Here is a 26,348-nt window from a genome sequence, read left to right as displayed (position 1 = left end):
AAGCTGGGGCGGGGGCGGGGTTTTCCAACCAGCGCCTGGTTTATGAAAATTAACCGAGCTCCACCATTATGATGTGTTGTTACTTACTTCTGTAATATACACGCATTAAAGTTGAAAAACAAAACATGGTGCAGGACAAACAGAAGTCTGCCCGGAAGAAACCCAGGTCGGTGAGGGCACTTCAGCCCTCAGGAGGCTCTGTTCATCAAGGTGGCGGACATGTCCCCGACCCCGACACAACGGCGCCAGTGGGAGCGCAGCACCGGACCCACTGGGACTCCCACTGGAGCGAGCTGCAGTGCCGCGAGGGCCGGCCCGCAGGGCCAGCACACTCCAGGTCCTTTTTACGGGGGGCCTGGCCGCCCGTCGCTCGGAAGGGCCACATGCTCTCGGTGGCCGTGGCTGCCTCACTACTACACGGCAAGGTGGGAAACGACAGACTCTCTATGGTGGGAGAGCGCCGGCCCTGCTAACCCACGGGAAACCCACTCTGAAAACCGGCTGGGCCCCAGCCCGGGGCAGCAGGAGAGCCCCCACAGCTGCCTGTCCCGGGGAGTCGCTCCCCGCAGAAAGAAGCCCTCTCTGGAAGGCTGCGGTCCCGGCGGCGGCGGCGGGAACCGGCCATTCCTGCAGAGGTGCAGAGTACAGGGTTGCGAACTCCGCGTCCTTCTCAGACGACGGCCACCTCCCGCGGCCGGCTCTCCCTGCGCGCTCCCCTGCAAAGGCACAGCCCAAGCTGGCGACCCCGGAGCTAGGTGTCCCTGTTGGGGTCGCGGCGTGGAGGCCGGGGCCGGGGCCCTCCATAGGCCTCGAGGGCAGCGGCCTGGCGGGCCCGCGGCAGGGCCGAGAGCTTGGGCGGAAAGCCTGGGCGAGTGCGCTCGGTGCGTCAGCCTCGAGAACGAGGCAGGGCGCCGCCACGACCTCAGGTAGGGGGCACCTGGGTTTACACACCAGGGATGTCGGTACTTTTTACCGAGACGGATACATTTTCTATCAGTAGATTATTAAAATGTGTAATCTACCAGTATTTGTTCATTTAAGGATTTCATAAAGTATTTTTTCAAATCAGGTATTTCTTGAATGACTCTGACTGCACTTTTGATGGCCAGTTGCCATGCATTATTAAACTCCGTTTTTTCCCTTCAGAATCTTCCAGTAGACGTCTAGAGTTTAGCTAGAAGTCTTGGCTACGATACAAACAGTGATGGAAAACACATGAGCAGTAACAAGTTTTAATCTGGCCCCTCAGCACTACCATGGGCTAATCTGTGGAGGCTTATTCCAGTGTCAGCCAGGGTGCAGCCACACGGCACTCGGCAGCGACGTGCTCCTCGGCCGCGACACCAGCTCACCTCTCCGTCAGCTGCACCTGGAGCAGCGGGACACGACGCAGAAGGAGTACATGCTGGGACCCGCGACCCTCGGGACTGACTCTCCTCTGAGGTATGTTTTCAGGCTCTTCTTCATGTACAGGGAGCAATTATTTCATAGTTGATACTAAGGGGGCATTAATGTTATTAACATCAGTGCTTGTGAAATACGTGATCAAGTTTATCTGCAGAATTCCTTAAAAATCAGGACTTAAATATATAACATAAAATTACTCTAGCCTTTAGGTTTTATGTAGAGTGGATTTATTTTCATGTAACTTTTACAGTTAAATGAAAATCTGTTATTATGCTTCACCATAAATGTTAACATGATTGATTTTAGAAATCATTTAAACAAAAATCCTTTGAGTATGCTCTTTTAGGAAAATAACATGACCTTAAAATAATTAATGATAATGAAATTGGTGGATATCACAAAAACATTATGTGAAACAGTAAATATTTCTTTCCAAATGTAAAACTATGATGTTTTCTAATGTGTTTTCAAAATATGAGTTATCCTAATGTCAGTTTTACTTACACATTTGGATATTAACACTGTTTTTGAAAAATGCCTTCCTTATTCTTATGTAGTAAGATAGCACTGGACAGTTAACATGGAGATGCATGTAATTCCAAGAAAGAACAGTTATCAGCAATACTTCAACTAGCTCCATATCTAAAGATCAGAAACTTCTTTTCACAAAACTCCAGAGTCAGAATTTAAAATAAAGATTTCCCTTATCTTCTCCCAAAGTAAATTTTTAAATTAAATCTTAGATGAAAAGAAATTAAACAATGTAATTGATATTCTACTCCCTCAGAATCTAAACAGAGCACAGCATTCCTTCTTGCTAGTGTGTTCAGAGATGTGGTAGCCACAAGCCGTGGCCACATGCTGAGGGTGAAACCTGACGGTCTCCCCCTCTCTAAGAATGCAGTGTTGTTCTTTTCCATCCCACCAAGAACCACTGTGTTGTTTAAAAAGAAAAAAAAAAAGGAAATACAAAGAAATCATAAGCCCACACACATGGGAAAGTATCTGGATGTTTTTAATTTGTTTTCAGTATTTTGCAACACAGCGTGGTGGAAAGAAGTCTTCTGCTTCCACCAGCTGCTCCACTACAAAAAATTTGGGTACCTGATCTGAGGTTTGAGACAAAACACATTAACTTTACAAGCAAAAGTCTTAATGCACCGTAGCAGACAGTGGAGAAGGAAGAGGTAGGAGTGTTTTGTTTTTTAAGATGTACTGAAAAACGAATGAAGGACAAAAACTTGTGTAAGAGGAAAGGCAGCCACAACTTCTTTATCAGATGCAATTTACAATTCTGGGGTAAAGGGAATTACTTCTCTAAGGACAGTGCAGTCTTAAAAGCATCAGTTTCCTTCCAAAAGGCACTGTAAGTGTCCAAGTGCATGTTTGGACGTTGAACTTTTCCTTACTTGCTCAAGCACAGAGCTGAGCCTCGACTGTGCCTGGATCCAGCTCAGATGTTCTGTGAGTACACGAGCACCTTCTGTCACATTTACGACTGACAACTACTACTAGCACTTGGGAACAGATAGGGACAAGTCAGCCAAGGGGAAGGGTCACCAGGCAGACCTTTAAGCATGGGATTTAAAAGCACAGTGACTTATTTTCCTAATAATAGTGTCTGAGAGGAAATACCATTTCACTTAGACAAATTTTCCATTCTAAGTTTGTGGAACATTTAAGTGGAAAATAAGAGTTTATGCAGATTCAGAGAGACACTTCTTAGCTCCATTTCCAGTCCAGAGGACCTGGCCAAACCGCGTGCCCCGTCCTCTCTGAGGAGAGTCTGCTTACTGTCTGGAAGTCACTGTGGGATTGGGGCTGGCCTAGGGGGGCTGTGTGTGTGTGTGGGGGGGGGGGGGGTTGTCGATGCAGGAGTGAGGAAGCTGGCCTTGGCCCCTCTGCTGTCAAAGACAGCAGTAGCAGTGGGAGCAACGTCTCAGAGGCCCTTCCTGGCTCCAACGTGCCACAGTTTATTAATAACAGCAGTAGTACTGAAATAATATTCCAGATATTATTCTGATTAAAGGAAACTTGAAACCAAAAAGTCCAAAGCTTTCCATGAGTAATAAACTCTGGCAAAACTGGTCTAAACTGGGGAAATATGGAGTCTTCCTGAGAACAAAACACAAACTTTTTTTAAAAGTTTCAAAAATAGCACATTCTACCACCCAGACTTATCAAATAAGAGCGTAAGCCTAAATATTAATAAAACTAAAAAATTTAAAAATAAGAAAACTGAAGTCATATAACTTTCAGTGAGAAGTAATACTCTAAATTCTTTCTGAATAACAGGACACTGCTATATAGCAGTTCCTCCTGGACACCCCAATATTTTTCTACTGATAAAAAACTGGTCAGCCAGGTTAGGGCACGGTTGGGGCTTACTATCACTTGTACTTTCTCACCTCAGAGGAAGGGTGTAAAGGGTGAATCCCTCATGGAATCAAGGCTTGCCTGACTTCAGTTTTTAAAGAGCCAGGATATAAAAGAATGCAGAGAGATTACATTAATCTTCTATAGTTAACAGAAGTCAGAAGTAGCACGGAAAGAACATGCCAGAAGGCACTTTGGGTCTCCATATAAAGAATTTCCTATCCAGCACAGATGGACAACAGGGGAACCAGATGCTCCTCGAGGAGCACTTGCTGGAGTCATGCAAGCAGAGAATAGACATACTAACTGACCCAGTATGTTCCGGGGAGGCTCCAACACCCGGAAAGAGTTTCACCTACGTGCCATTTCCTGTCTCCGCAGGTCTCCTCCCTCACTTGCAGAGGAAGGGCCCAAGGAGGCACGGACAAGGGGTACTGACCCATCAGCCAGCAACCAGAAAGTGTCCCAGGTACCACGGGCTTGCCCCAGCCCCAAAGCCCCCACCCCCTGGCAGGGGGCGGGGCACACTGGCTGATGGGTCTCTGGACCCTGGTCTGCAGGGCTGGTCTGCAGCCCTGATGCCTGGCTTGCCCCTCCCCTTCAGCCTCGTGTGGTCCCCTCATTCGGCTGTCCCTCTCGGCTAGTCACACCTGATCCTCGTCTTCACTTGGCTCCCAGGCTCTCTTGTATCTTGGGGCAGGAGGAGTGCAGGCGAGTTCCCAGACCCACTGCCAGGCCAGAGAAAGCCCAGAAGTGCTTGGAGCTCTACCATGTTCCTCTTTTTATGTGGATTTGTTAAGGTTCTATGGTTTTCTTATGTCTATCACTTCAGATATAGTACTTGTTACATAAATTTCTCTGGTCTAGACAGGAACCTACGAGCCCTGTATAGCTCTAAGTTTCTACAAGAAAATACTGAAACTCAACAAATTCAGTAATAACTCCTGATTAAACTCATCTCCCACGGACTAGGGCAACTGGGGGCAGGCCTCAGGAAACCACAGCCCCCAAAGATTCCTCAGGTGGGCAGAGTCTGACTCTTGAGGAAAGGGTGGATGAGAAACCTTTGATGGTACTGACTGTCTGATGCTACAGAAGCGGTGGGAAAAGGCAGAAGTATATAGAGCACCAGAGCAAATTGTGTCAGCAGACTGATACCTAAAATATTTAAAAACCAACCTAGTAATTTAAAAAACAGGCCCCTAAAAAGAAGAGAATAGTCCTTCACTCAGTAGCCTATTCTCTATTAGGTTTGCGTATTCTATTCCAACCTTTTCTTGTGTATGTATATTTTACAGATAGCTTTACATCTGTTGGTCTCCAACAGTAAACTGAGAGTGTGAGGAATAAACCGATCTCTGGTGAAGAATTCTGCCCTGCGAGTCTAGAGACCACACACCTGGAGATCCCTCCAAGGTGCCGGCCACAGTGCACGCAGTCAGCCCGCCCTCCTTGCGGTTCAGCTCTGTTTATTAACTTAGGCATGTGTTCATTTTTTCCATAAATGCACCTGACATTCCAGCACTGGCTTTTACAACAAGCCCCTACTTGGCTGAAAGTAGCGGATCAGGAGCTGTGGTTTTATTTTTTTGAGGAGGGAAATGAGGGAGGGAAGAGGATGGGGACGCCTCTGCGTCACAGAGTCTGCATCCTAACTCTACGCCTGGTACACAGCAGGGCTCTGACCCACGCCCACTGGAAGACTTCAGCAACGTCCAGCAAAGGCAGAGCCAGGGGCAGCTGTGGCCACAGAAGGCAGAGCTGCAGAGCAACAGTAAAGAATAAACTGGTACCGGGGACAAGCCTTGGTGCGACTAAGGACCATTCAGGGCTGAATTAGCCAGGGAATGGGAGTTCTGGAAGGTCAGTGCAAAGCTGGGAACCAAGTACTAGGAAGCCAGGAACCACACAGATGCCTTAGGTCAAGAAACATAGTGGATCCAAGTTGGGCAGGCTGCTGGGAAGCAGAAGTAACATGTCAGAGACAAAGCGATAGTGGAAACGGAGCCCAGATGAACTTAACAGGTGCGCGTGCCAGGGTTCCTGGGCGCTGGGGGACTAGACACAGAAAGGGAACCTGCCCATCCCTGAGCCGGCCGACAGACACTGCTGGGCCTCACGCGCCCAGCACAGAGTCTCTGCACCATAGGAATCTGACCACTCCTGCCCTCCCAGCCCAGGCTGGGCATGCACCCCTCCTTGTGTAGACGGGCGCCAACAGCAGTGTGTGGACTGGCTGGAGAAGAAAAGATGACCGACTGTGCGGCTGAGGCCACTGGATTTCAGGATGCAAGAGCGTGTTCCACATAGGTAGCAGCAGAAAATGCAGACAACAGGTTGGGAGTGTGAGCTCCACCTTGGGGTCTAACTCTTCTGGTTATGTGGCTTTGGGGAAGCCGCTGAAGCTCTCTGCGCCTCCCATTCCTCCCAGTTAACGTGGGGGACCTGTCTGGAATCAACTGAATTGACGTTTCCATAAGGCGAGGAAGAGGTGAGAGGCCAGGCTGGTTCTGAAGTCAATTATTAAAATAAAAAAGTGTCTGCCATTCTCAGCTATGTCCTGATCTCGGCATAATTGAGCATGGGTTATCACAGAGAAATCTCATGTATCTAGCTGGGGACGTCCAGCCACCCACTGGACAAAGTGCTCGCATTGCCATTTGGATTTCAGAGTTAAAAAATGCAAATTACCAGGTGGATAACTGATCATAGAATCCCCCCCCCCACCTACCCCTGGGGATTAAAAGGCATAACACATATAATTGAGTACTTTAATTCACTTCTGATGCCAAGTCCAGAAAGACCAATGCCATGGAGGGAGGTTCAAGCTGATTTCTGGGTTCTGGGAACCTGTAAGGAGCTGGCATGGCTCAAGGATTTGGGGAGCCAGGTCTTCCTGAGGCTGGACTGACTGTGATAGCCTCTGGATGGCCTGTGTGGCTAAGGCGCTGTTGTGCTCAGGTCCAGCAAGGGAGTCCAGCTGGACTGCTGGGGATCTGGCTGAGGGACATCTGGGGAGAGTGTGCGTGCCCTCTGGCCAGAGCACAGCATTATCAGTGGGCATCTGTTTGCCACCAACTGCACACCCCAAGGGGAAAACTGGCATAAATCTGCTGTAGGTGATTTCAAAATGCTTTTAATTTTTGAAAATTACAAAGACTGTAGTTCACTTCACAAGTGAAAGTTAAGACACACCTGCAGAAAAATCTGCCATCGGACAACAATAAATTTATGCCCAGAAGGTTCTGGATCATTCGTTCCAGTTTTGTGTGGGCTTTAAAAATACAACTGAAAACAACTCCGCCCCTCAAAGAAAGCAAACAAACAGAACTCAGCGGAAAGATGAACATGAAAAGAATAAGAAGTCTGGCCCTCAGATGCTCTGGATCAGGTATTAGACAATGGAACAGATTAAAAGGAGGAAATCCAAGTACACTGCGGAAAAAGTGACCAAGTCTGAAAGTGAGGCTGGTGTTGGGGAGAGGGGTTATTACAACCTCCAGATGCGAGGCCAAGGGGACATGTGGGTTTTACTTCGAAAGGATCATAGGTATTAAGGCAATGGAAGGATATGGGGAAAAGGGAGTCTGGTATGATAATGTGTTTTAGTTTTTTTTTTTTTAATTTTTTTAAGATTTTATTTATTTATTGACAGAGAGAGAGAGATCACAGGTAGGCAGAGAGGCAGGCAGAGAGAGAGGAGGAAGGAGGCTCCCCGCTGAGCAGAGAGCCCGATGTGGGGCTTGATCCAGGACCCTGGGATCATGACCTGAGCTGAAGGCAGAGGCTTTAACCCACTGAGCCACCCAGGCGCCCCCTGTTTTGTTTTGGTTTTTTGTTTGTTTTGTTTTTTTTTAAAGATTTTATTTATTTATTTGACAGAGGGAAAGAGATCACAAGCAGGCAGAGAGGCAGGCAGAGAGAGGGGGGGAAACAGGCTCCCTGCTGAGCAGAGAGCCCGATGCGGGGCTCGATTCCAGGACCCTGGTATCATGACCTGAGCTGAAGGCCGAGGCTTAACCCACTGAGCCACCCAGGGCCCCCTGTTTTGGTTTTTAAAAGCACTCATTATGCGGCACCTGGGTGGCTCAGTCATTAAGCATCTGCCTTCAATTCAACTCAGGTCATGGTCCCAGGGTCCTGGGATCCAGCCCTGCATCAGGCTCCCTGCTCAGCACAAAGCCTGCTTCCCCCTCTTCCATTCCTCCTGCTTGTATTCCCTCTCTCACAAATAAATAAAATCTTAAAAAAAAAAAAAAAAAGCATCATTAGTTTCCTAAGTAGAACAGTAGTAGTGACTGGCCATTATAAAAGTTAAAAAAAAAAAAAAAGACAATACATGTCATTCATGGTTCTACTACTCAGGATTATGAATTAACTATATTTTTGCCAAGTTTTTGAGTTTAAGTTTATTTTACATACAGATTTTTAATATTTGCTTTCTGTAATTCCAAAAATACAATGTTCTATATGTTTAATTTTTTTTAATTTTTGAAAGATTTTATTTATTTATTGAGAGAGAGAAAGAAAGAGTGAGAAAGTGCAAGCAGGGGGGCAGAGGAAGAGGGAAAAGCAGACTCCCCACAGAGCAGCAAGCCTCATGCAGGACTTGATCCCAGAACCCTGTAATCGTGACTTGAGCCAAAGGCAGATGCTTAACAGAATGAGCCACACAGGGATCCCAATATTTGTAAATTCTGTAAATATTTTTTAAGTTCAAAAGTATTTTATGGAATACATACACCCTATTTTATTTTACTATTTCACTTAAACCATTAGTTATCTTTAACTTTTTGCTATTTTGCGAATTTTGTTATGGACATCTTTATGCACATTAGAATCATTTCCTGGGACTAGATTACAAAAAGAATTAGTGGATGAAAAAGATATTTTTAAAACTTCCAATACATATTGCCAAACTGCTTTCCAAAAACTTTTTACAAAAAAAATTTTTTTAGGGGCACCTGGGTGGCTCAGTGGGTTAAAGCTTCTGCCTTCGGCTCAGGTCACGATCCCAGGGTCCTGGATCGAGCCCCGCATCAGGCTCTCTGCTCAGCAGGGAGCCTGCTTCCTCCTTTCTCTCTCTCTGCCTACTTGTGATCTCTGTCTGTCAAATAGGTAAATAAAATCTTTAAAAAAAAATTTTTTTTTTTTAACAAATCACCCTAGCAATGGGTAATCGCTCTGATTGTTGTTGTGTTCTTATTAGCTCTGATTTTGTTTAACTCAATCTTAGTGTCTCCTTAGTTCTAGGTTGGTCCCCTACACGAGACGACATGAAGGAGTGTGTGCTCCTAGCACTCTTGGCTTTATGCTCTGCTAAGCCTTTATCTCGCCCGTCATACATGACGCTGAAGAACATGATGCTGAAGGACATGGAAGATGAAGTGGGTGGCGACCCTGATGATGACAACTCTCTTTTTCCAACAAGAGAGCCAATTAACCCCTTTTTCCCTTTTGATCTGTTCCCAACATGTCCATTTGGATGCCAGTGCTACTCGAGAGTTGTACACTGTTCCGATCTAGGTAAGAACAAATGTCAACTTATTTTGGTGAAAATTCATTCTGATAAAACTGAAAGGATAGTTAGAGACCTCACTGAAATTCCAAAAATCAGCTAATTGTAAAGCAATTTTTCATTTAACTTCTTTGAAAATGTAACAAAACCAAAGTACATTGAAACTTATCTTAAAAACCCAGACAACCAAAGGAAAGCAATGGGAATTTCATATATAGAACATTTCCTTCTCTTCTCAAATTTGAATGAAAATGATTCATTTTAATTTCCTTCAGAGAGAATGGACAGCACTATGGTTCATTTCAGGATGTCAGCAGTCTGGCAGTGTGCCTTCTAGTAACATTCTATAAGGATAAGATAAATTGCCCATCTGCAGCAATAAATAGGTTATATAGTTTGTGAAACTATAGACATTTTAAAGTCAGTGCTCTTCGTTTTGAATGATGTAGGTTTAGAATGTCTAGAAAAGAAGTAACTGCACTAAATCACTTTCTAAAGTCTTAAAATGCATGATTCCCTGCTGAGTATTTTTTCAAATATTTCTAATGAAGATGCTCTTGAATAGAGGGGTACACTCATACCCTGCTCAGGGAGAGGGTGAGATGGGAAATGCATACGAGAGTTCACTGTACCTGCCCATCTCCAGGAGAGGGGAAGGCTCAGATGTGCCCCACTGTGGGAAGCCAAAGTGTGGCACACTGGGAAGCTGTACATACCTCACCTCTCCCACGTGACCAAGACAATGAAAAGGGTCTGTAGCTCTGTCACTCTAACTCCCTCAGAAAATTAATTTCTTTCCAGAGCTTCCAATTTCATCAGGGGCGGGATGAGAAAGGTCAGTCCCAGTCTAAGCTACCCAGTGCTTTCTGCAGAGCCGCCCATTTCCTCCAAGACCTTCCACTTCATTTCCTATGACCAAAACCATCTCCTGTCAAAATGGATACCTTGCTAACCTGCCAAGTGACTCCCTTTCCCTTTTACTATCTATGGTCAAACTTCTAAAAAGAGTGAGTCATCGCTGTAAACTATGGAGGAGAAAGTACTCAGGCCTACAGGGTGAAGTGCTGATATTCCCAGTATTTTGATACTGAGCCCTCCAGTGGGGCTGTTAAATGTATTTCTGCTCCCTAGGAGGATGGATGGCCCCCCAAAGCATACTAACATCTGAAACTCCCTGTAAAATGCATTAAAAAAGATGAGTTGATGGATGAATTGTACATATAGTAAAATATTGATGGTAGAAAGCGACTATGGGTTTTCACTGTAAAATTTTCAACTTTTCTGCATGCTTGAACATTTCAATAACAAATGTTGGAGAAAAACAAGAAGGCCCCATGTTCGTCAAGCGTAACTACTGTACAGCCTGTCTGACGGCAGGCATGGTGGGTATGTACGGCCATCTAGGGAAAGCAAGAAAATTAAGGAAGAGATGCACCACGTACAGCTCTTGGTAATTTCCGCTCTTCTTTGTTTTTTTTTTTAATTTAAGAGGGGAAAATACCATTAAGTCTTTAAGTAATTTAACATGAGCTGAGTACCTACATACACTGAGAGCGCAATGCAGCTGTCCCTTAACCTCACACGACAGACAGACAGCTACCATCAAACCTGTGAGGAGGAGTGCAAACTGACGGGGGGTGGGGAGGCCGTGGTGTGGGTCAAAGCAATGGCTGGAAGAGACCCAGTGCTGAGAAGGGGAGGGTGTTAGCAAAGGTCTCCGTCTCCTGCACACCCAGACATCAACAGGGAGCGAAGGATGAGTTGTTTTTTAACTCAAATTTAACGGACAACTGAGTAGAGGAATTCATTATTAAAGGAAATATGTAGTAACATTTTAAAGAATGTACATGAAAATAATATAATTTATGTTCTAAGCACAATTTTCTACATGTTGAGGCTTCTTAAAATGATCAGAACCTATAGGTTCCAATTCAGCCCTACAAGAGCCTGAGAAATGGCAGAGAATGTCACTGCTCCTCAGCACGAGGGCTTCAGGTGCAGCTCAGCTGCAGTCACCTCCCAGCAGTCATCCTGGCACACCGCATTTACCTCCTTATCTGTCACCTTGTGCAGATGAGCAGTGACAGCTAGACCCAGCTAGGCACCCTGCAAAAATACCTAAGTTACTTGAAAAGCTCTGCAGGTCTTTCCAAAGAGCATTGTTTTTGCTGTTTCTCAATGGCAACCACGGATTTTAAAAGATGTACATTTCCATCAAATTAGAAAACTCTTCTTTAAAAAAGAAAACTCTTCTTTAACTTATCATGTATGTGTAACATGTTCGTTTATTTCTTAGGTTTGTCCTCCGTTCCAAGCAACATTCCATTTGATACTCAAATGATTGACCTTCAAAACAATAAAATTAAGGAAATCAAAGAAAATGATTTTAAAGGACTCACTTCACTTTACGTAAGAATATATTTGTTCATATTTAAGTGAAAATCTCTATCATTGCTAAAAGGATTACTCGTATTTTGTGTAAACAAGTCTTACTTTTCTTCTTTTCCCTTAAAAAGATTTTATTTATTTGTTTGACAGAGAGAGAGATCACGAGTAGGCCGAGCAGCAGGCACAGCTGGGTTGGGGGGGGGGGGAGATGGAGGGATGGGAGAAGCAGGCTCCCCGCTGAGCAGAGAGCCCAATGAGGGGCTCCATCCCAGGACCCTGGGATCATGACCTGAGCCAAAGGCAGAGGCTTAACCCACTGAGCTACCCAGGTGCCCCAGCAAGTCTTACTTTTCTGTGTGTGAAGAATGACAAAAATCTCTGATACTGAGTAGTGTTATAGTAATGAGAAATTAGATTTGATTAATTTAAGTGATGTTAACTGAAATGAAAGCCAGGTAAAAGGCAATGGGCTAAGAGTTTAAGTAAAAAAGGTCCTAAAATGAGCGTATGATATATTTAGGTAATCACAGTCACTATACTGTGATGATGATTATTAATAAGAACTCATTAGCAGACAATTTAAGAAAATCTGTATCCAAACCTGTTGACTTATCTGAAGACCCCACAAATCTCTGAAAGCCGGTCATGCATCATATCTACTTAATATGTACTTGTATGGCATTTTCCCCTAGACCTTTTTTCCCCCCAAGATTTTATTTACTTATTTGACACAGAGAGAGAGCGCAAGCAAGCACAAGCAGGGGAGCAGCAGGCAGGGGAGAAGCGGACTCCCAGCTGAGCAGAGAGCCTGATGTGGGGCTTGATCCCAGGACCCTGGGATCATGACCTGAGCTGAAGGCAGCTGCTTCATTGACTGAGCCACCCAGTAGTTCCTCCCCTAGAACTTTAAAAATGAAAAATAATTTTTCCTTATAATACTTATTAATATTTTCATTTTCCAAGATTTAAAAGACTCTTAGTTTTCTATGTAACACTTAGAGCCTCTAGATTTTAGCAAGTAAAATCTTCAATTTATTTTGTAGGTGGGTTTTAGAAGAGCCTGATTCCACACGTGCCAGCCACGGGCGAGTCCGCTCTTCCCTTCAGCATGGAGTAAGGGTGGCAGTAGGGAGAGCAGCCAACACTCCCCTTCAAGGCTATGTTTACACATTCTCATGCTGGGCTGGAGGGCAGAAACGTAAGGCCCGTCATGTCCAGGGCAGTTAGGGCACTGAGAGGAGAAGGTAGCGATCCCATGGCCACATCATTCTCTTTCAGCCACCCATGTAGGCCTGTTCCCCTTAGTTGGACACTAAGGACCCAACCTAGCAGGCAGGGGGAAAGGGGACTATTCGGTCCCATCATGCAGGCGGTTCATGTCTGCTGGATGAGCAAGGACACTGAGGCTGGCCATGTTCTAGGCACCACAAGGAATGCTCTTTCCTTAGGCTTTCTACCTATCTTCTTGGCAGAGACACGCCGCCCTGTGCTGCCAGGTGTGGGCTCCCAGGGCCGTGACTGGACAGCTTAGATTTGGTAAGGTTCAATACATAATAAAGTTTCCATATTTAAAAAAGAGAGATTAGAAGAGCATATATTTATCTAATAATGAGGCGTCACTTAAATATTAGGATAATGCCATGAAGAATCTGTCCAGTCCGTCCCACCATCAGACCACAGAAACTTCTGGAGAATGGCAAGGCCATTATTGACTCTCAGAAGTTGGAATACAGCCCACAATGCTTCTGCCACTTCTTCAGCTTTATAACCACAGGGATGATTAATGTTGTATTCAATACCAACATCATAAACAGTTCCTAATTTGTCATATAATTTTATCACATTTTAGGAGTGTCCAGGGACTTAGCCCACTTGTACTCCCATTATTCACTGGGAAGTGAGTCTGAAAGGTGTCAGGAGCTGTGTTAGGCCTGTTTCTGTCCAGTCGGCTTTATGTGGCACTTGTTGGAGGAGTAATGAATTCTGGAGTTAGGTGAGCCTAGGCTCAAACCTTGGCCCTACTAGAAAAAAGTGCTGGGCCAGTGGCCTGCCTCGTCAAGCCTGCCTTCGTCCCCTGTAACAGAGCTGTACCAAGGCTGTGAGACTCACTCAGAGGAATGAATGCATGTAAGACGCCAGCACCCAGTGGCTCAGTGCTGCCAACAGCCCTCGTGCTTTCTGACTGCCTCAATGGGAAAGCACTTCTCACTGCACACTTTCTACCTGAATTGTGGGCATGCAGTCTATTTTAAAACATTTAATTATAATGTCATCTTGTATGATACCTGTCCTTAAAGACAATCAAAACATTTTTAAAATATTTTATAAATTCTCTGTTTTGGCTGGCTGTTTGGCCTTCTGGTTCTTACACAAAGGACAAGCCGTGTTTAGGGAATGAGTGGGATCATTACCCACACGCCCAATTCCTGGTCAGCTGGCCACCGCCTCACTCATCAGGACGGCTTCTTGTCTGACCTCTGAAAGGCTACCCTTCTCTCATCCTCTGTCCTTATCTATAACCACACTGCCTGGGGCTCTGTGACTGTCACTTCTGGAACGGCAGATGCTCCACTCACCCAGTCGGGGGGTCAGCTGCAGGGAGCCCTCCATACAAACTCACTCCATCCTACACTCCTCACTCTTCCTTTTAGGCAGCTCTGGCAACTGCACGTCCTAACGGGAGGATGCAAACAATTCCCAGGCACATGCTCCCTCTGGGACCCCCAACCATGGAGGCCTACAGCAAGCGCTCACCATGGCAGAACAAAGTGCAGAGGGCAGAGGAACTAGGCCAGACAGGACCCAGGTCACTCTGTCACCAGGCCCATTTCCTCAGTGTGAAAGGGAGAGAGATCATTTCTGCTAATTTTTTATCACAGGGTTGAGTGAGGGCTCACCAAGCTGTTACCCCACTCTTCCCCAAAGGAGAAGAGAACACACTTAGCTGGTGGCATAACAGGAAAAAGGACATGGTAGCAGGTCTCCTTCAGGTGAAACAGTACACCTGATGGAAAGATAAGAAAAAGGCCTACAGGGTGCCCAGCTGGCTCAATCGGTGGACTGTCTGACTCCTGATCTCGGCTCAGGTCTCGATCTCAAGTAGTGAATACAGTTCCCAAGATGGGCTCTTCACTGGGTGTGGAGCCTACTTTATTTAAAAAAAAAAAAAAAAAAAAAAGGCCTACAGGAAAGAGAATAATCAAGGGAGTGTAGGAGCCAAAGTGTCTGTATTTCTTCTGGGGAAGAACCATGACCATATTAAGTCTATCTGGAAACATCGAGAAGGTTGGTGTAGAATGGGATTGGTGACAACATTCATAAATGGAATGACTCTAGAGCTGCTCTCTGAAAGAAGGCCCCAAGAAATGAAGCCCCAGCCACTGCCCTTGTGAAACATGGAGTAGTTCCCGCTGCCCAGCACACCGGGGAGCTCTCCACATGCCTCACAGGCTTGACTCCCGATGGTGCAGAGCTGGGCTGCTGTCTGGGCTTAGCGCTCCTCTGAGGCCTCGACCACAGGGCCCTGACAAGGGTCTGAGGTATTTCTCAGGATGCACTGCTGTCTCCCCAGTGTCTGAGGTAGCAGTTTACTCCTACATGTCTCCAGTCCAAGAAAAATGCTTCACATTAGTAAACATGAAAGAAGTAAGGTTTTCAAAGTAGAGAAAATCATAGAAAAATGTATTTCATGTGACTGAATAGATTTTCACTTTATTTTATTTGAAAGAGAAAGTGAGCAAGAGAGAGGAGGGGCAGAGAGAGAGAGATAGAATCCTTAACCAGATTTCCTACTGAGTGTAGAGCCTTATCTGGCCTGGAATGCATGACCCTGAGATCATGACCTGATCCCAAACCAAGCCAACTGAGCCACCCAGGCGCTCCCTGAAGAGATTTTTAGATATAATACCATCGATTACTTCCATGAAAGGAAATGGGGTGCCAGGGGTAGGGCTTAACTGCACAAATACGTCACCTACTAAAAGATAAATCAAAGTTTCAAAATCACTCTGTCAACTCAGTAGTAAATATTTGTTTTAGCTTAGACTGTACTGGGGAATCATTTACACAGTTAATAAAGTATGTGAATGTCATAATTCCCATTGTTTTCCATAAGTAATTCATCACTGCAGAATATTGGTAAATCAAATCCGACTCATAATATTGTGTATCTCTTTATGCTTTAATCTAGGCTTTGATTCTGAACAACAACAAGCTAACAAAGATTCACCCAAAAGCTTTTCTAACCACAAAGAAGTTGAGAAGGCTCTATCTGTCGCACAATCAACTAACTGAAATACCATTTAACCTTCCCAAGACACTAGCAGAACTCAGGATTCATGATAACAAAGTTAAAAAAATACAAAAGGAGACATTCAAAGGAATGAATACTTTACACGTTCTAGGTAAGTTTATGCAAATGGATGAAACGTTTTGGAATTATATGCAATATACAAAGATAAAGGTCTTCATCATCAGCAAGAATGATTAAGACTGGTTATTTCCAAAATTAACGTTTTTAATCTAACAATCTCTATCTAAGCCATTTATAAATCAAAGTATCAAACAAAATTTATAGCCCTTAAAGAAATACACCGTTTCTAACACATACTCTCAAGAATCCCCTTTGAAACACCTACAGTGGTTTCAATTTTCTGACTGCACCTAATCAGTAAGATCTGTTATTCATATTTAATATAAAGGTAGTATTTTTTAAAAAAAACAATAAGGATATGCTTACACCAAAAAAGGTAGTATTTTAATGTGCTGTATAAACCATTCAAATACAATGTACAAAATTAATTCAGAGATTATTTGAAATGTACATCTAATTTACATTATCTGCTTTAAGATTGCCGAGCTAAGGAAATTTCTGTTGTACTTTATAAACTCCATCAGAGTTTACTTCTGCCATCTCCCTCTCTAATATTCATTCAGAATTTGTGATCAATATTCTCATCCACTTCCTCACTTACTTAGTCAGCCAAATGCCTGGCATTTACCAAACAGCCTCACTTACTGGAATCTCCCTAAGATTATATTTCTGTTAATCAAATAATTTCTAATTGACTTATAATTTTAAAAGCTTAGGTGACAAATAATTGTATATTTAAACACAAAGTGTTTAAAACACAAGTGTTTTAAATTTTATGAAGGAGATTCTTTTTTTAGATGTAGAATTAATACAACAAAATATGCTCATGGTCAGAACAGAGTGAAAACAAGTCATTGATTTAGAAATTCAAAGCAAAAATCTATTACCTATATTTTCTTTTTTTTTTTTTTAAAGATTTTATTTATTTATTTGACAGAGATCACAAGTAGGCAGAGAGGTAGGCAGAGAGGCAGGCAGAGAGGGGGGGGGAAGTAGGCTCCCTGCTGAACAGAGAGCCCAATATGGGGCTCGATCCCAGGACCCTGGGATCATGACCCGAGCTGAAGGCAGAGGCTTTAACCCACTGAGCCACCCAGGTGCCCCTATTACCTATATTTTCTGTAATAAATCTATTCTAGTATTAATCTACCATAATAAAAGCATATTGTTACTTCGGCCTACATAACATGAAGCAGTCTTTTTCTGAGAGCAACAGAAAGGGGCACAGATAGACACAGAAATAACACAGTGAGTGAAAAAGAGTACAGGATAAAGCTTGAACTTCTCAGAATGTTCTTGGGATGTCAGTGCCCGCACTGAGTCTTCTTCATACACAATAGATACATGCTAAACTATATCATTTGCCTCTGCAGAAATGAGTGCAAACCCTCTCGATAATAATGGGATTGAACCAGGTGCATTTGAAGGAGTGACAGTGTTCCATATCAGAATTGCAGAAGCAAAACTGACCTCAATCCCTAAAGGTTTGTATTTATTTAAGATAAAACACTTCTAAAAAATTGTCACCTTTAAACGACCACTGTTGTAAACTGTATACATTGTCAAAACCCAAGGCTGTCAGAACACTTTTTATCAGTAGGCCTGGTCAGGATGGTGTGAACTTTGCTGTCTCCTCACACACATAAGAGCCATATACAGTGCTTTTTCTTTTTCCCAGTATGAAACCAGAATCTTTGTGTTTCCCCAGTAAGAACAAACATTTCTATTCCTTCTTCTTAACATTTACTATTCTATACTTGTCACTCTGGGGATCACCTGCTAGAGGAGAAGGCTGGGGAAGGTGCACGGGGCCAGAGGCTCTGGTAGGGGTGGGCGTGCACCCTGTACCCATTTCTTCACTCGGGTGCTGTGCAGAGTCAAGAGCCAGTGCACAGAAAAGTCTGCGGATGGTGTCAGGCAGCTGGTGAATGCCATCTCCTGGCATCATGGAGACTTGTTCTTTATGATGGGACCTGCGGCTGGTGTCTCGAAGGAAAGTGCTCCTTAAGTTTGCTCCTGGACAGTCTTCTAGCATTCTGCCCCAAGCTCCCAGTACGGCAGTGAGCTCCACCGACTCTCCTTTTTTGGGAACCATGCTCAGAGGCCGTTTCTCATCTCTGACAGGGATGCTCTCTCTCTGCTATGAGGATGACCTGAGTCAGAAATAATCCCTGTGATTAATCATGTAGTTTCCTTTCGAACAGCTCTGTCCTTCAGGGTCCACGGGAAAAGCAAAGACTTTATGGAAACCTTTTTCTACTATTCACCTGATCCAGAAGATTAACAAAACAAATATCAACTCTTAAGTTAAAGGACACAGCAGAGCTGGTCTTAGAAATCGAGTGGTGATCTTTCACTTAGGAGAAAAATCATATAAAGTAAAAGCTGGATAGACAATTTTTTTATACAGCAAAAATCAGTTTAATTCAGAACAACACAATTAAAAAGCCACCTTATTCAGCTTTCAATAAGGTAGCTGTTTTTCAATAAGAAACCTAAAATGATTTACTTCTTCTCATCTTTCATACACCACCAACAAAAATAAATGCCACCTAACAAGTTCCATACAAAAAATGCCTCTGACATGCTGAGAGCAGATGACAGTGAAGGGCAGGCAGAGGGCAGGAGAGAAGGGTCAGGGAGGAGAAAGGCTGTGGCTCCCTGCGCCAGGGCTATGTCCACCAGCAGTCTCTCCTACACTGCAACACATCCCGAGAGCAATTCTCTTCAGGTTTCAGTGTATCTGAAAAATGAAGGCTTAACTTCTCATGATGTTTTCCAGATTTTTCCAAAGGCTTAAGGAACATATTACATTTTTAGAAATTAATTTATTGTTAATTAATTTATTTATTTAAGGAGTTTATTTATTTTTCAGAGAGAGCAAGAGAGAATGCATAAGCAAGGATGGGGGCAGAGGCAGAAAGACGAGCAGGCTCCCCACCGAGCAGGGAGCCTAGATCCCCGAACCCTGGGAACATGACCTGAGCTGAAGGCAGACCCTTAACTGACTGAGCCACTCAGGCGCCATTAACTTCAGAAATTTAAATTGGAATTAAATCTCTCAATTTATGTAACTGCTCTTTCAAGATCCCCATGACGTTCAAACGCCAGTGAAATTTTTTTGTTTCTCTCATTTATTTGCTAAAATGAGAAGGCTGATGGCTGAAATCCAATCACCACTACCCCGTGCAGCAAGATGAAATTAGGCAGAGGTCCAAAGGGTCCTGACCAGACCTGATACGTTAACACGAGGAGAGGTAAAACGTGCCTTCCTCTCAGGTCATTTGGAAAACTCTGCTACAGAGCAGCATGGCAGTGGAGGGGAGAAGACACCTGTTTGAACGCAAGAGTAGGAATAGAAGGGTCTGTGCAAAAGCAGGCACGTGTTTGCTGACCGCCGCTGAGCTCCCACCCAGACTCCGGCCATGCTCATCACCCTGCAGGGCTTCTACTTTTCTCTTGGGTCGTCCACTTTCTCCATGCCCAGCAAAGGGGACGATCCCCTCAAGCTCTACAAACCCTCTTCTATAAAGTTTCCCTGACTGCTCAACATATTCTACTACAGGCTAGAATATCTATGATACTTTCTTAGTGATTTTTATATGTGTGGTGGATTTGCTCAACTGGTATGCCAGGCCTCTGAAGAGAGAACCTCCCCTCTGTTCTTTTCCATATTAGAAAAGATGAGAGCTACTTCATTAGTATAATTCAACTCAACTAATCAGAACTCAAAAAATTAGAACCCTCTGAGTTTAGAATTGTTTTCCTGTTCTCTAGTTTTGTTTTGTTTTTCCTTCTAAAATCCAAAGTAGACTCTGGAATCAACATAAATCCAGCCAGTAAAAGTAATGATATTTATAAGGATGCTTCCAATATCTTTAACAGACTTAACCACTAATAAAGGAAGGAAATGTTTCTGTAAGAGTTGCAAAAAAGAACACTTTTCCCAGCTAGCTAGAACCTATGGTTGACAAACTATACATTTTACACACACACACACACACCCCTAATAAAATGAGGTGTGATTTAATTTTCAGGTTAATCTAGGAGGGTAGGGAGGGCTGGGGTCAGAACACACAGGGGTGAGAAGAGAAGATGCCCCTGTTCAAAGGGTACCTGGCATGTGGCAGGTTACACTGTAGATGCTTCTCTTTATGCAGAAACTACTACTAATTGAAGAGAATAAATACTTCAATAGATCCAATATATCAAACCGAGTAAAAACCCATGTGTTCATAAAAGTTCTAAAAAAATTTCACTGGTTACCTCTTAATTACAAGAAGCAAGCATTTATGCTGCCTTTTCTGTAAAAATTGTATCACACAGTGACTAAATAATTGATGAAGGAAAATTCCTTAGATATCAATCCTACTGATAAATGTACTAAGCATGACAAAATCAGAAAATCACCATTTTCACATTCTTAATGAAATAATAAATCCTATAGCACTCATCAATGAATGCTAAGACCATAAGGTGAAAGACTGATCTACTGAGTTTAATCCAGTCTCTACATCTAAGCACTAGCTTTTAAGCAATGACTAAGACAAACAATATGTGGAAGCCTTGGTCCAATCCACAAGTGAGTTATCTCAAATCAATATCTGAAAGAAATCAGTGCAAGACAGAGAAAAAAAAAGATGTATTTAATAGTAAAAGAAATTTTAAGAGATGGGAGAAAACAATGCATTCTGTAAACTTCTATTTGGACTCCTACCGGAACAAAACAACCCTAAAACGTACTGGAGATCACTGGGGAAAGGAATATCCCGCGATCATGAAGAATTCCTGTGACTTCCGTTAGCTGTGACACTGGACAAGATGGTTATGCAGAAACAAAGAGGACCCGATGAGTTAAGGACATCTGGTGAGGCCTTTACCGGTGAAGTGATATTATGTATGGAATTCAATTTTTAATAATCCAGCAAAAACAAGTGAATGAAGAAAAATCAATGAACAAGCCAGTCACAGACAACTAATGTGGTGGATGAAAGACACATGGGAAACTGGACCCTGCAGTGTGGTGGCTCATGTGTGGAATTTTTCATAATCAGAAGATGAAAAAAAAGCAGATCCCTAAAGGCCTGCTTGAGTCTATAGAGTGAAACTTAACAAGTACATGAAAAATCAATGGGGCTTGGCTTTACTCCATCTAACATGCCTATTTCTTTTCTTACCCCTAGATCTGCCATCAACTTTACTGGAGCTTCATTTAGACTATAATAAAATTTCAACTGTGGAACTCGAGGATTTTAAACGATACAAAGACTTGCAAAGGTAAAAACCCTCCAAACCCCAACTCAGAAGTGGTAGGATATGATGGAAATACTAATGAGACACCTGGAGAAACAGAGGGACCTAATCAAAACTGTCACTGTCGTGAAAATAAAATGAACAGGGACATCTATATCTTACTCTGTCTTGGGGGGGGGGTAGAGGGACACCAAGTAAAATGAGGAAAAGAACTTTTCAGATGCCCTTTGGTTGGTGTAGGTTAGCTACAGAGTTTTGTTGACAGGGAAGAGACAGCTGTCACACCCTGAAATGGGTTATGGTGTGCAACCAGGAAGAACCTTTCTCTGAAGAGAGATGCAAATGGCTTGGGCTTCTGTTTCCCACTCAGCTGTGGTGTTTTCAGCTAACCATCACAATGTCTGCCTAAGAATTGATCCATTTTATGCCATTTTTAGGCTGGGCCTAGGAAACAACAGAATCACAGACATTGAAAATGGAAGTCTTGCTAACATACCACGAGTAAGAGAAATACACTTGGAAAACAATAAACTAAAAAAAATCCCTCCGGGATTGCAGGAATTGAAATACCTCCAGGTAAATAATTCTTCCACTTGTGTTTTGTACATACTAGTACTTTTCTTTGTTTTTGTGAGATGTGTGAGTATCTGAGGCAAAGACCATGCAAACTCTGATTTGTAACGACTCTGCAGGTTGCCCGAGGTGTTAAGGTACGGCTTCTAAGCAGACGTTAGCTAATGTGCTCAGGTATCCTTTCCATCCTCCAGTTTCTCCTATTACTGAAGCTGGTAGCAGAGTTACTGACCAGGCTAATTTCAAGTTTCGGGGGTGGCAGGGGCTATGTAAAGGTAGGATAGTCAGGAGGAATCCGAGGAGGATCGTTCATCCTTTCATTCTGGAAATGTTTCACAAAGAGCATGTGGACAGGTCCCAGGTATTTTCATTATCAGTGCAGTGCTAGATAAGAAGTGGGTATGATTTTAAAAAACTGATGTCAGAATACATAATCAGAAATCAGTTATTTGGGGCATCATGGGTTCCCCTTTCTTCTTCTTGTTTTTGTTTGAATCTGTCAAACCTTGACCAGGTCTAAAGGGCCCCAGAATTCTTGGAGCATCTGATAAAGTCTTAGATTCTCCTAAGAACAAAAAATGAACACTATACTTTGTGCACAGATTTAGGAGTTTCACAAATCTCCCCAATTTTCATCTGTGTTCCTCAAGTTAAGAATTCCTACTTAATCCCAATTCACCTTAGTCCACTTTTCTCCTGTGCTTTTCTTGATTTACAACATCCTGATCTTCCAAGAACCAAAACCACATTGAGAATAAAACTGGGCCTTGTTACTTCCTGATTTATCTTTAAATAAGTTTTGTCCACTACACAGATTTGAGATAAAGCCATCAAAATGGATGTGGTATATGCAGATGGCTATGAGTTTTACTTTTTTCCCAAGTGCTGCATTTAAGTATCTAATCACTGAGCATAATAACCTGAGTATTTCCTTCTCAAGCCATTCCCAATTTGCATTCTTTAACAAGTAAAGAATTTACTCTGACTCCAACTACTGGCTGCTTTTAAATCTACCCATACTCTTACTAGCATTCATTTTTTTTAATGAATAGAATTAGAACACACACAAAAAGCCAGAAATATAAAGGAGAACAAAAGTCATAAGGGTACAATTCAATAGATGTCCACAAAGCGAGTACACCGACATCCAGCACTGTTTCCCAGTGAGGTCAATGCTGTGGAAAACTACAACTTGCACTGACCACGAACTGCCAGGAAATGTGCATGAACCAAACCACCTGTCACAAAATCCCCAAGTTTGATAGACAGCACAGGGGGCCCCAACACCAGACTTAAAGGTTTTAGCAATGCCCAGATTTCTCATGACTGGCTCACATCAATCTCACCAAAATTTAAAGGCACAATTTAGAGGTAATGACAGCCAGAACTGATACCTTAGCCTCATCTTAGCCTCTTTCATCTGCCAAAATGCTGTCAGTAGACTGCTCTTCTCAGAAGTCTCAATTGCCAGAAAGACCAAAGAAGAATCAAAGCGAAAGGAGGGAAGTCCCTACACTATTCCTTCTTTCTGAATAATAATGCAAAAGACATTTAGAGTTTATAAAACCGTATTTTGTCCATTGGTGCAAATAAAGATTTGACTGTTGATCCTGTATTACACATATGTATTCAAGCTGTTAACAGACATATTTTTCTATAAAGCAGCTCTACTTTTCCTCACCTTGATCACAAAAAATGCTAGCTAACAATTCATATTCACAAGCCTAATCTTGGGAGCATTCAATTTCATTCTTCTGCTCATTTCTAGTACTTTTAAAACACAGTATTATCAACATGCAATGCAGTAAGCACACGCACACACACTGCTACATAGGTAAGAGAAGAGGAGGAGGGAGGCATGTGCTGACCGGGCAGTGTGCTCGGGGCCGTGGCAGGAGCTACACTGCACACACAGAACATTTTGTGTATCACACAAGATCCCGAGGGGATGTAATCAATATTTAACAGACATAAACAAGTATATATATTTTAAATGAAAAACATTCAAATAAATGTGAAATAAATGGGCAAATAAGCCCATGAAAAAATGTGGACCACAAAAAGAGCATCTTCATTTTACACTGATTGTGTACTTTCTTTCTCTTACTGCCACAGATAATCTTCCTCCACTCTAATTCAATCACAAAAGTGGGAGTGAATGACTTCTGCCCAACAGTACCAAAGATGAAGAAATCTTTATACAGTGCGATAAGTTTATCCAACAACCCGGTGAGGTACTGGGAAATGCAGCCTGCGGCTTTCCGTTGTGTTGTGAGCAGAATGAGTGTTCAGCTCGGGAACTTCAGAAAGTAGTTATTAGTATTATCCATTTAATATAAAATTTAAAAAATTGTTACATTTGGAATACTTGAACTCTATTAAAAATGGTGGTATTATGCAAACAATCAAAAGCTATTCCTAAACGGTAAGTCTACTGACTTACTTTATGACAAAAAATTTCAACACAATTTTGCAAAACTATTGCTACATCAGGATTAAGAGAAACACGCATCTACTGCAGTTTCCTTTTGTATACAAATGGATTCTGCGCTCTACTGCAGTTTCCTTTTGTATACAAATGGATTCTGCACAAATCTTATGCTTGAACATTCTTTTCTTAGTAACAAAAAAAACCACATTCAGTATTTAACACTTTGTTATCAAGTGGATTTTAAAAGAACTGTACTGTAATTGGAATGCTTGACTTAGCAAAATTTGTGTTCTTTCATTTGCTGTTAGCAAACCAAAATTGACAAGAATGGTTACATGAAGAGCACATTATATTATTCTTAATCTTTAATAACTCGGATAGTACTGTAATGTTTCTGTTAATGTTGAAGTATGATTTCATATAATCTTATTCAAATCTCATATCTTAAACTATACTATCCTTATGTTTAACTCCTGATAATAAGGTCTTCCGTGTTTATTAGCAACTTGACCGATGCTATTCATAGCATCTGCTTTCAGACTATAGCATATGCCTTTTAATTTAATTATTACCCGAGTATAAAACCTCTATAAAAATACATAGTGAGTGTTTATATAAAATCTGTAATTTACATTCTTTATTATCTCAGTTATTATAACTTTCAACAGTACATCAATTGTTAGGTCATAGTACAATGTCACCTCAAAGCTAAGGAGTATTCTCAAGGTGTCGCTTATAAGACCTAGGCTGGGAGAGCCAGACTTTGTCCATTCTACACAAACTGTTTACTCAAATATGACAAACTAAACAACTCTGAAAATATAGCTGGTATAACTGAACAGGCAGAGTCCTAAACAAAACACAAAGAAACTAAAGGTCTGTGCAAAAGCTAAGCATACCCTATGTATTTTTTATTTACATTCAACATAGGCAAAGCTAGAAAATTAAAAAAAAAAATTAAAATATTGGCTTGAAGTAAAATATTCGTGCTTTGGTTTAATTTTTATTCTCCCATCCAGGAACATAAACATTTTTCAGAAACTTATTTATAACACTTTTAGCACAGTATTAATGCTTTCTCATAGGAACATTACAGAAATATTCCAAATTATGCTTGTGCTATGAAACATAATCACCTTTATCTTAAACTACCACAAAAACTAAATTTTGAATCATTTTGAGGGTCGTAGAAAAATATTCCATATATGATGTAAGGTGGAATGAAGGGTTTGGACATCCAGATCAGCAATGGGTAAATAGGAATAGGTCTTGTTCTTCCTAGAGACGGCCTCCAACTCTGGCACTGAGGGGTGGATTGTTTTGAGGCTGGGGTGGGCATAGACTGTCCTTTCTTTTGCAGAAGGTCTCTGCCCACAAAACGCCAGGAGCACCTGTACCCCCACTCTCACAGGGCATCACCCAACAATGTCTGCAGACATTGCCAATGTGGGGGGTGCAAGTGGTGAGGGCAGAGTTTCATGGAGCTGGGTGAGAACAATGCTCTACAGGACATTTACTTAATTTCTAATTCTGACCTAAGTTTGGAAACTTGGAGCAAAAAAATTACTTTTGTCTTATAAAACTATAGAGAGCAAGATCAAAGTGTGATTAATATACTAGAAGGTGGATTGCCTGAGTGACTCAGTTGGTTGAAGATCCCAACTCCTGCTCTCAGGAGTGTAAATTCAAGCCCCGCATTCAGCCCCATGCTGGGCATGGAGCCTAATTTAAAAAACAAAACAGATAAAATAAAATAAAGAATAAAAGCTAACCACCAGTAGTGATATGACAGAATGAGCCCAGGGATGCCAAGCTTTGAGTTGCAAGAACAAGACCAGAAATCCTGTTCCCTTTACCATCCTGGTAAGTCACAATCTTTTTGAGTCTGTCTCATCTACAAAGGGTAGTGGTGACAATCCTCATCAGTTAGTTTGCCATGAGGATTGAATGACAAATTATATGTGAATTTTCACAGAATGAGAATAAATAATACTAAAACTTGCCTGGGACCACAGAAGATTCGGAATAGC

The 26,348-nt window shown here is 42.5% G+C and overlaps 2 protein-coding genes across 3 annotated transcripts in view; one reads left to right on the top strand and one right to left on the bottom strand.

Annotated features, from left to right (window-relative positions):
- Window positions 1-26,348, bottom strand: part of CENPP (centromere protein P) — a 227,667-nt gene that overhangs the window by 89,623 nt on the left and 111,696 nt on the right. The gene's annotated exons all lie outside the window — the stretch shown is intronic.
- On the top strand, window positions 1,166-25,300 carry ASPN (asporin). Its single transcript, XM_059412025.1, has 8 exons — window positions 1,166-1,443; window positions 9,031-9,309; window positions 11,598-11,710; window positions 15,879-16,092; window positions 17,435-17,545; window positions 21,245-21,338; window positions 21,752-21,890; window positions 24,003-25,300. Exons 2-8 carry the CDS (start codon window positions 9,060-9,062, stop codon window positions 24,198-24,200), a joined length of 1,119 nt encoding a protein of 372 aa, XP_059268008.1. The 5' UTR covers window positions 1,166-1,443; window positions 9,031-9,059; the 3' UTR covers window positions 24,201-25,300.

The sequence above is a fragment of the Mustela nigripes genome, chromosome 9 (genome assembly GCF_022355385.1).
Source record: "Mustela nigripes isolate SB6536 chromosome 9, MUSNIG.SB6536, whole genome shotgun sequence".
NCBI lineage: Eukaryota > Metazoa > Chordata > Mammalia > Carnivora > Mustelidae > Mustela > Mustela nigripes.
The sequence above is the reverse complement of the archived record's forward strand: the minus strand, read 5'-3'. Positions and strand labels throughout refer to the sequence as shown.

Coding starts and splice junctions, on each gene's coding strand:
- ASPN (XM_059412025.1), top strand. CDS start 9,060: ATGAAGGAGTGTGTGCTCCTAGCACTCTTGGCTTTATGCTCTGCTAAG. Junction 11,711..15,878: donor AAGGACTCACTTCACTTTAC/GTAAGAATATAT, acceptor GCTTTAATCTAG/GCTTTGATTCTGAACAACAA. Junction 21,339..21,751: donor CGATACAAAGACTTGCAAAG/GTAAAAACCCTC, acceptor TGCCATTTTTAG/GCTGGGCCTAGGAAACAACA.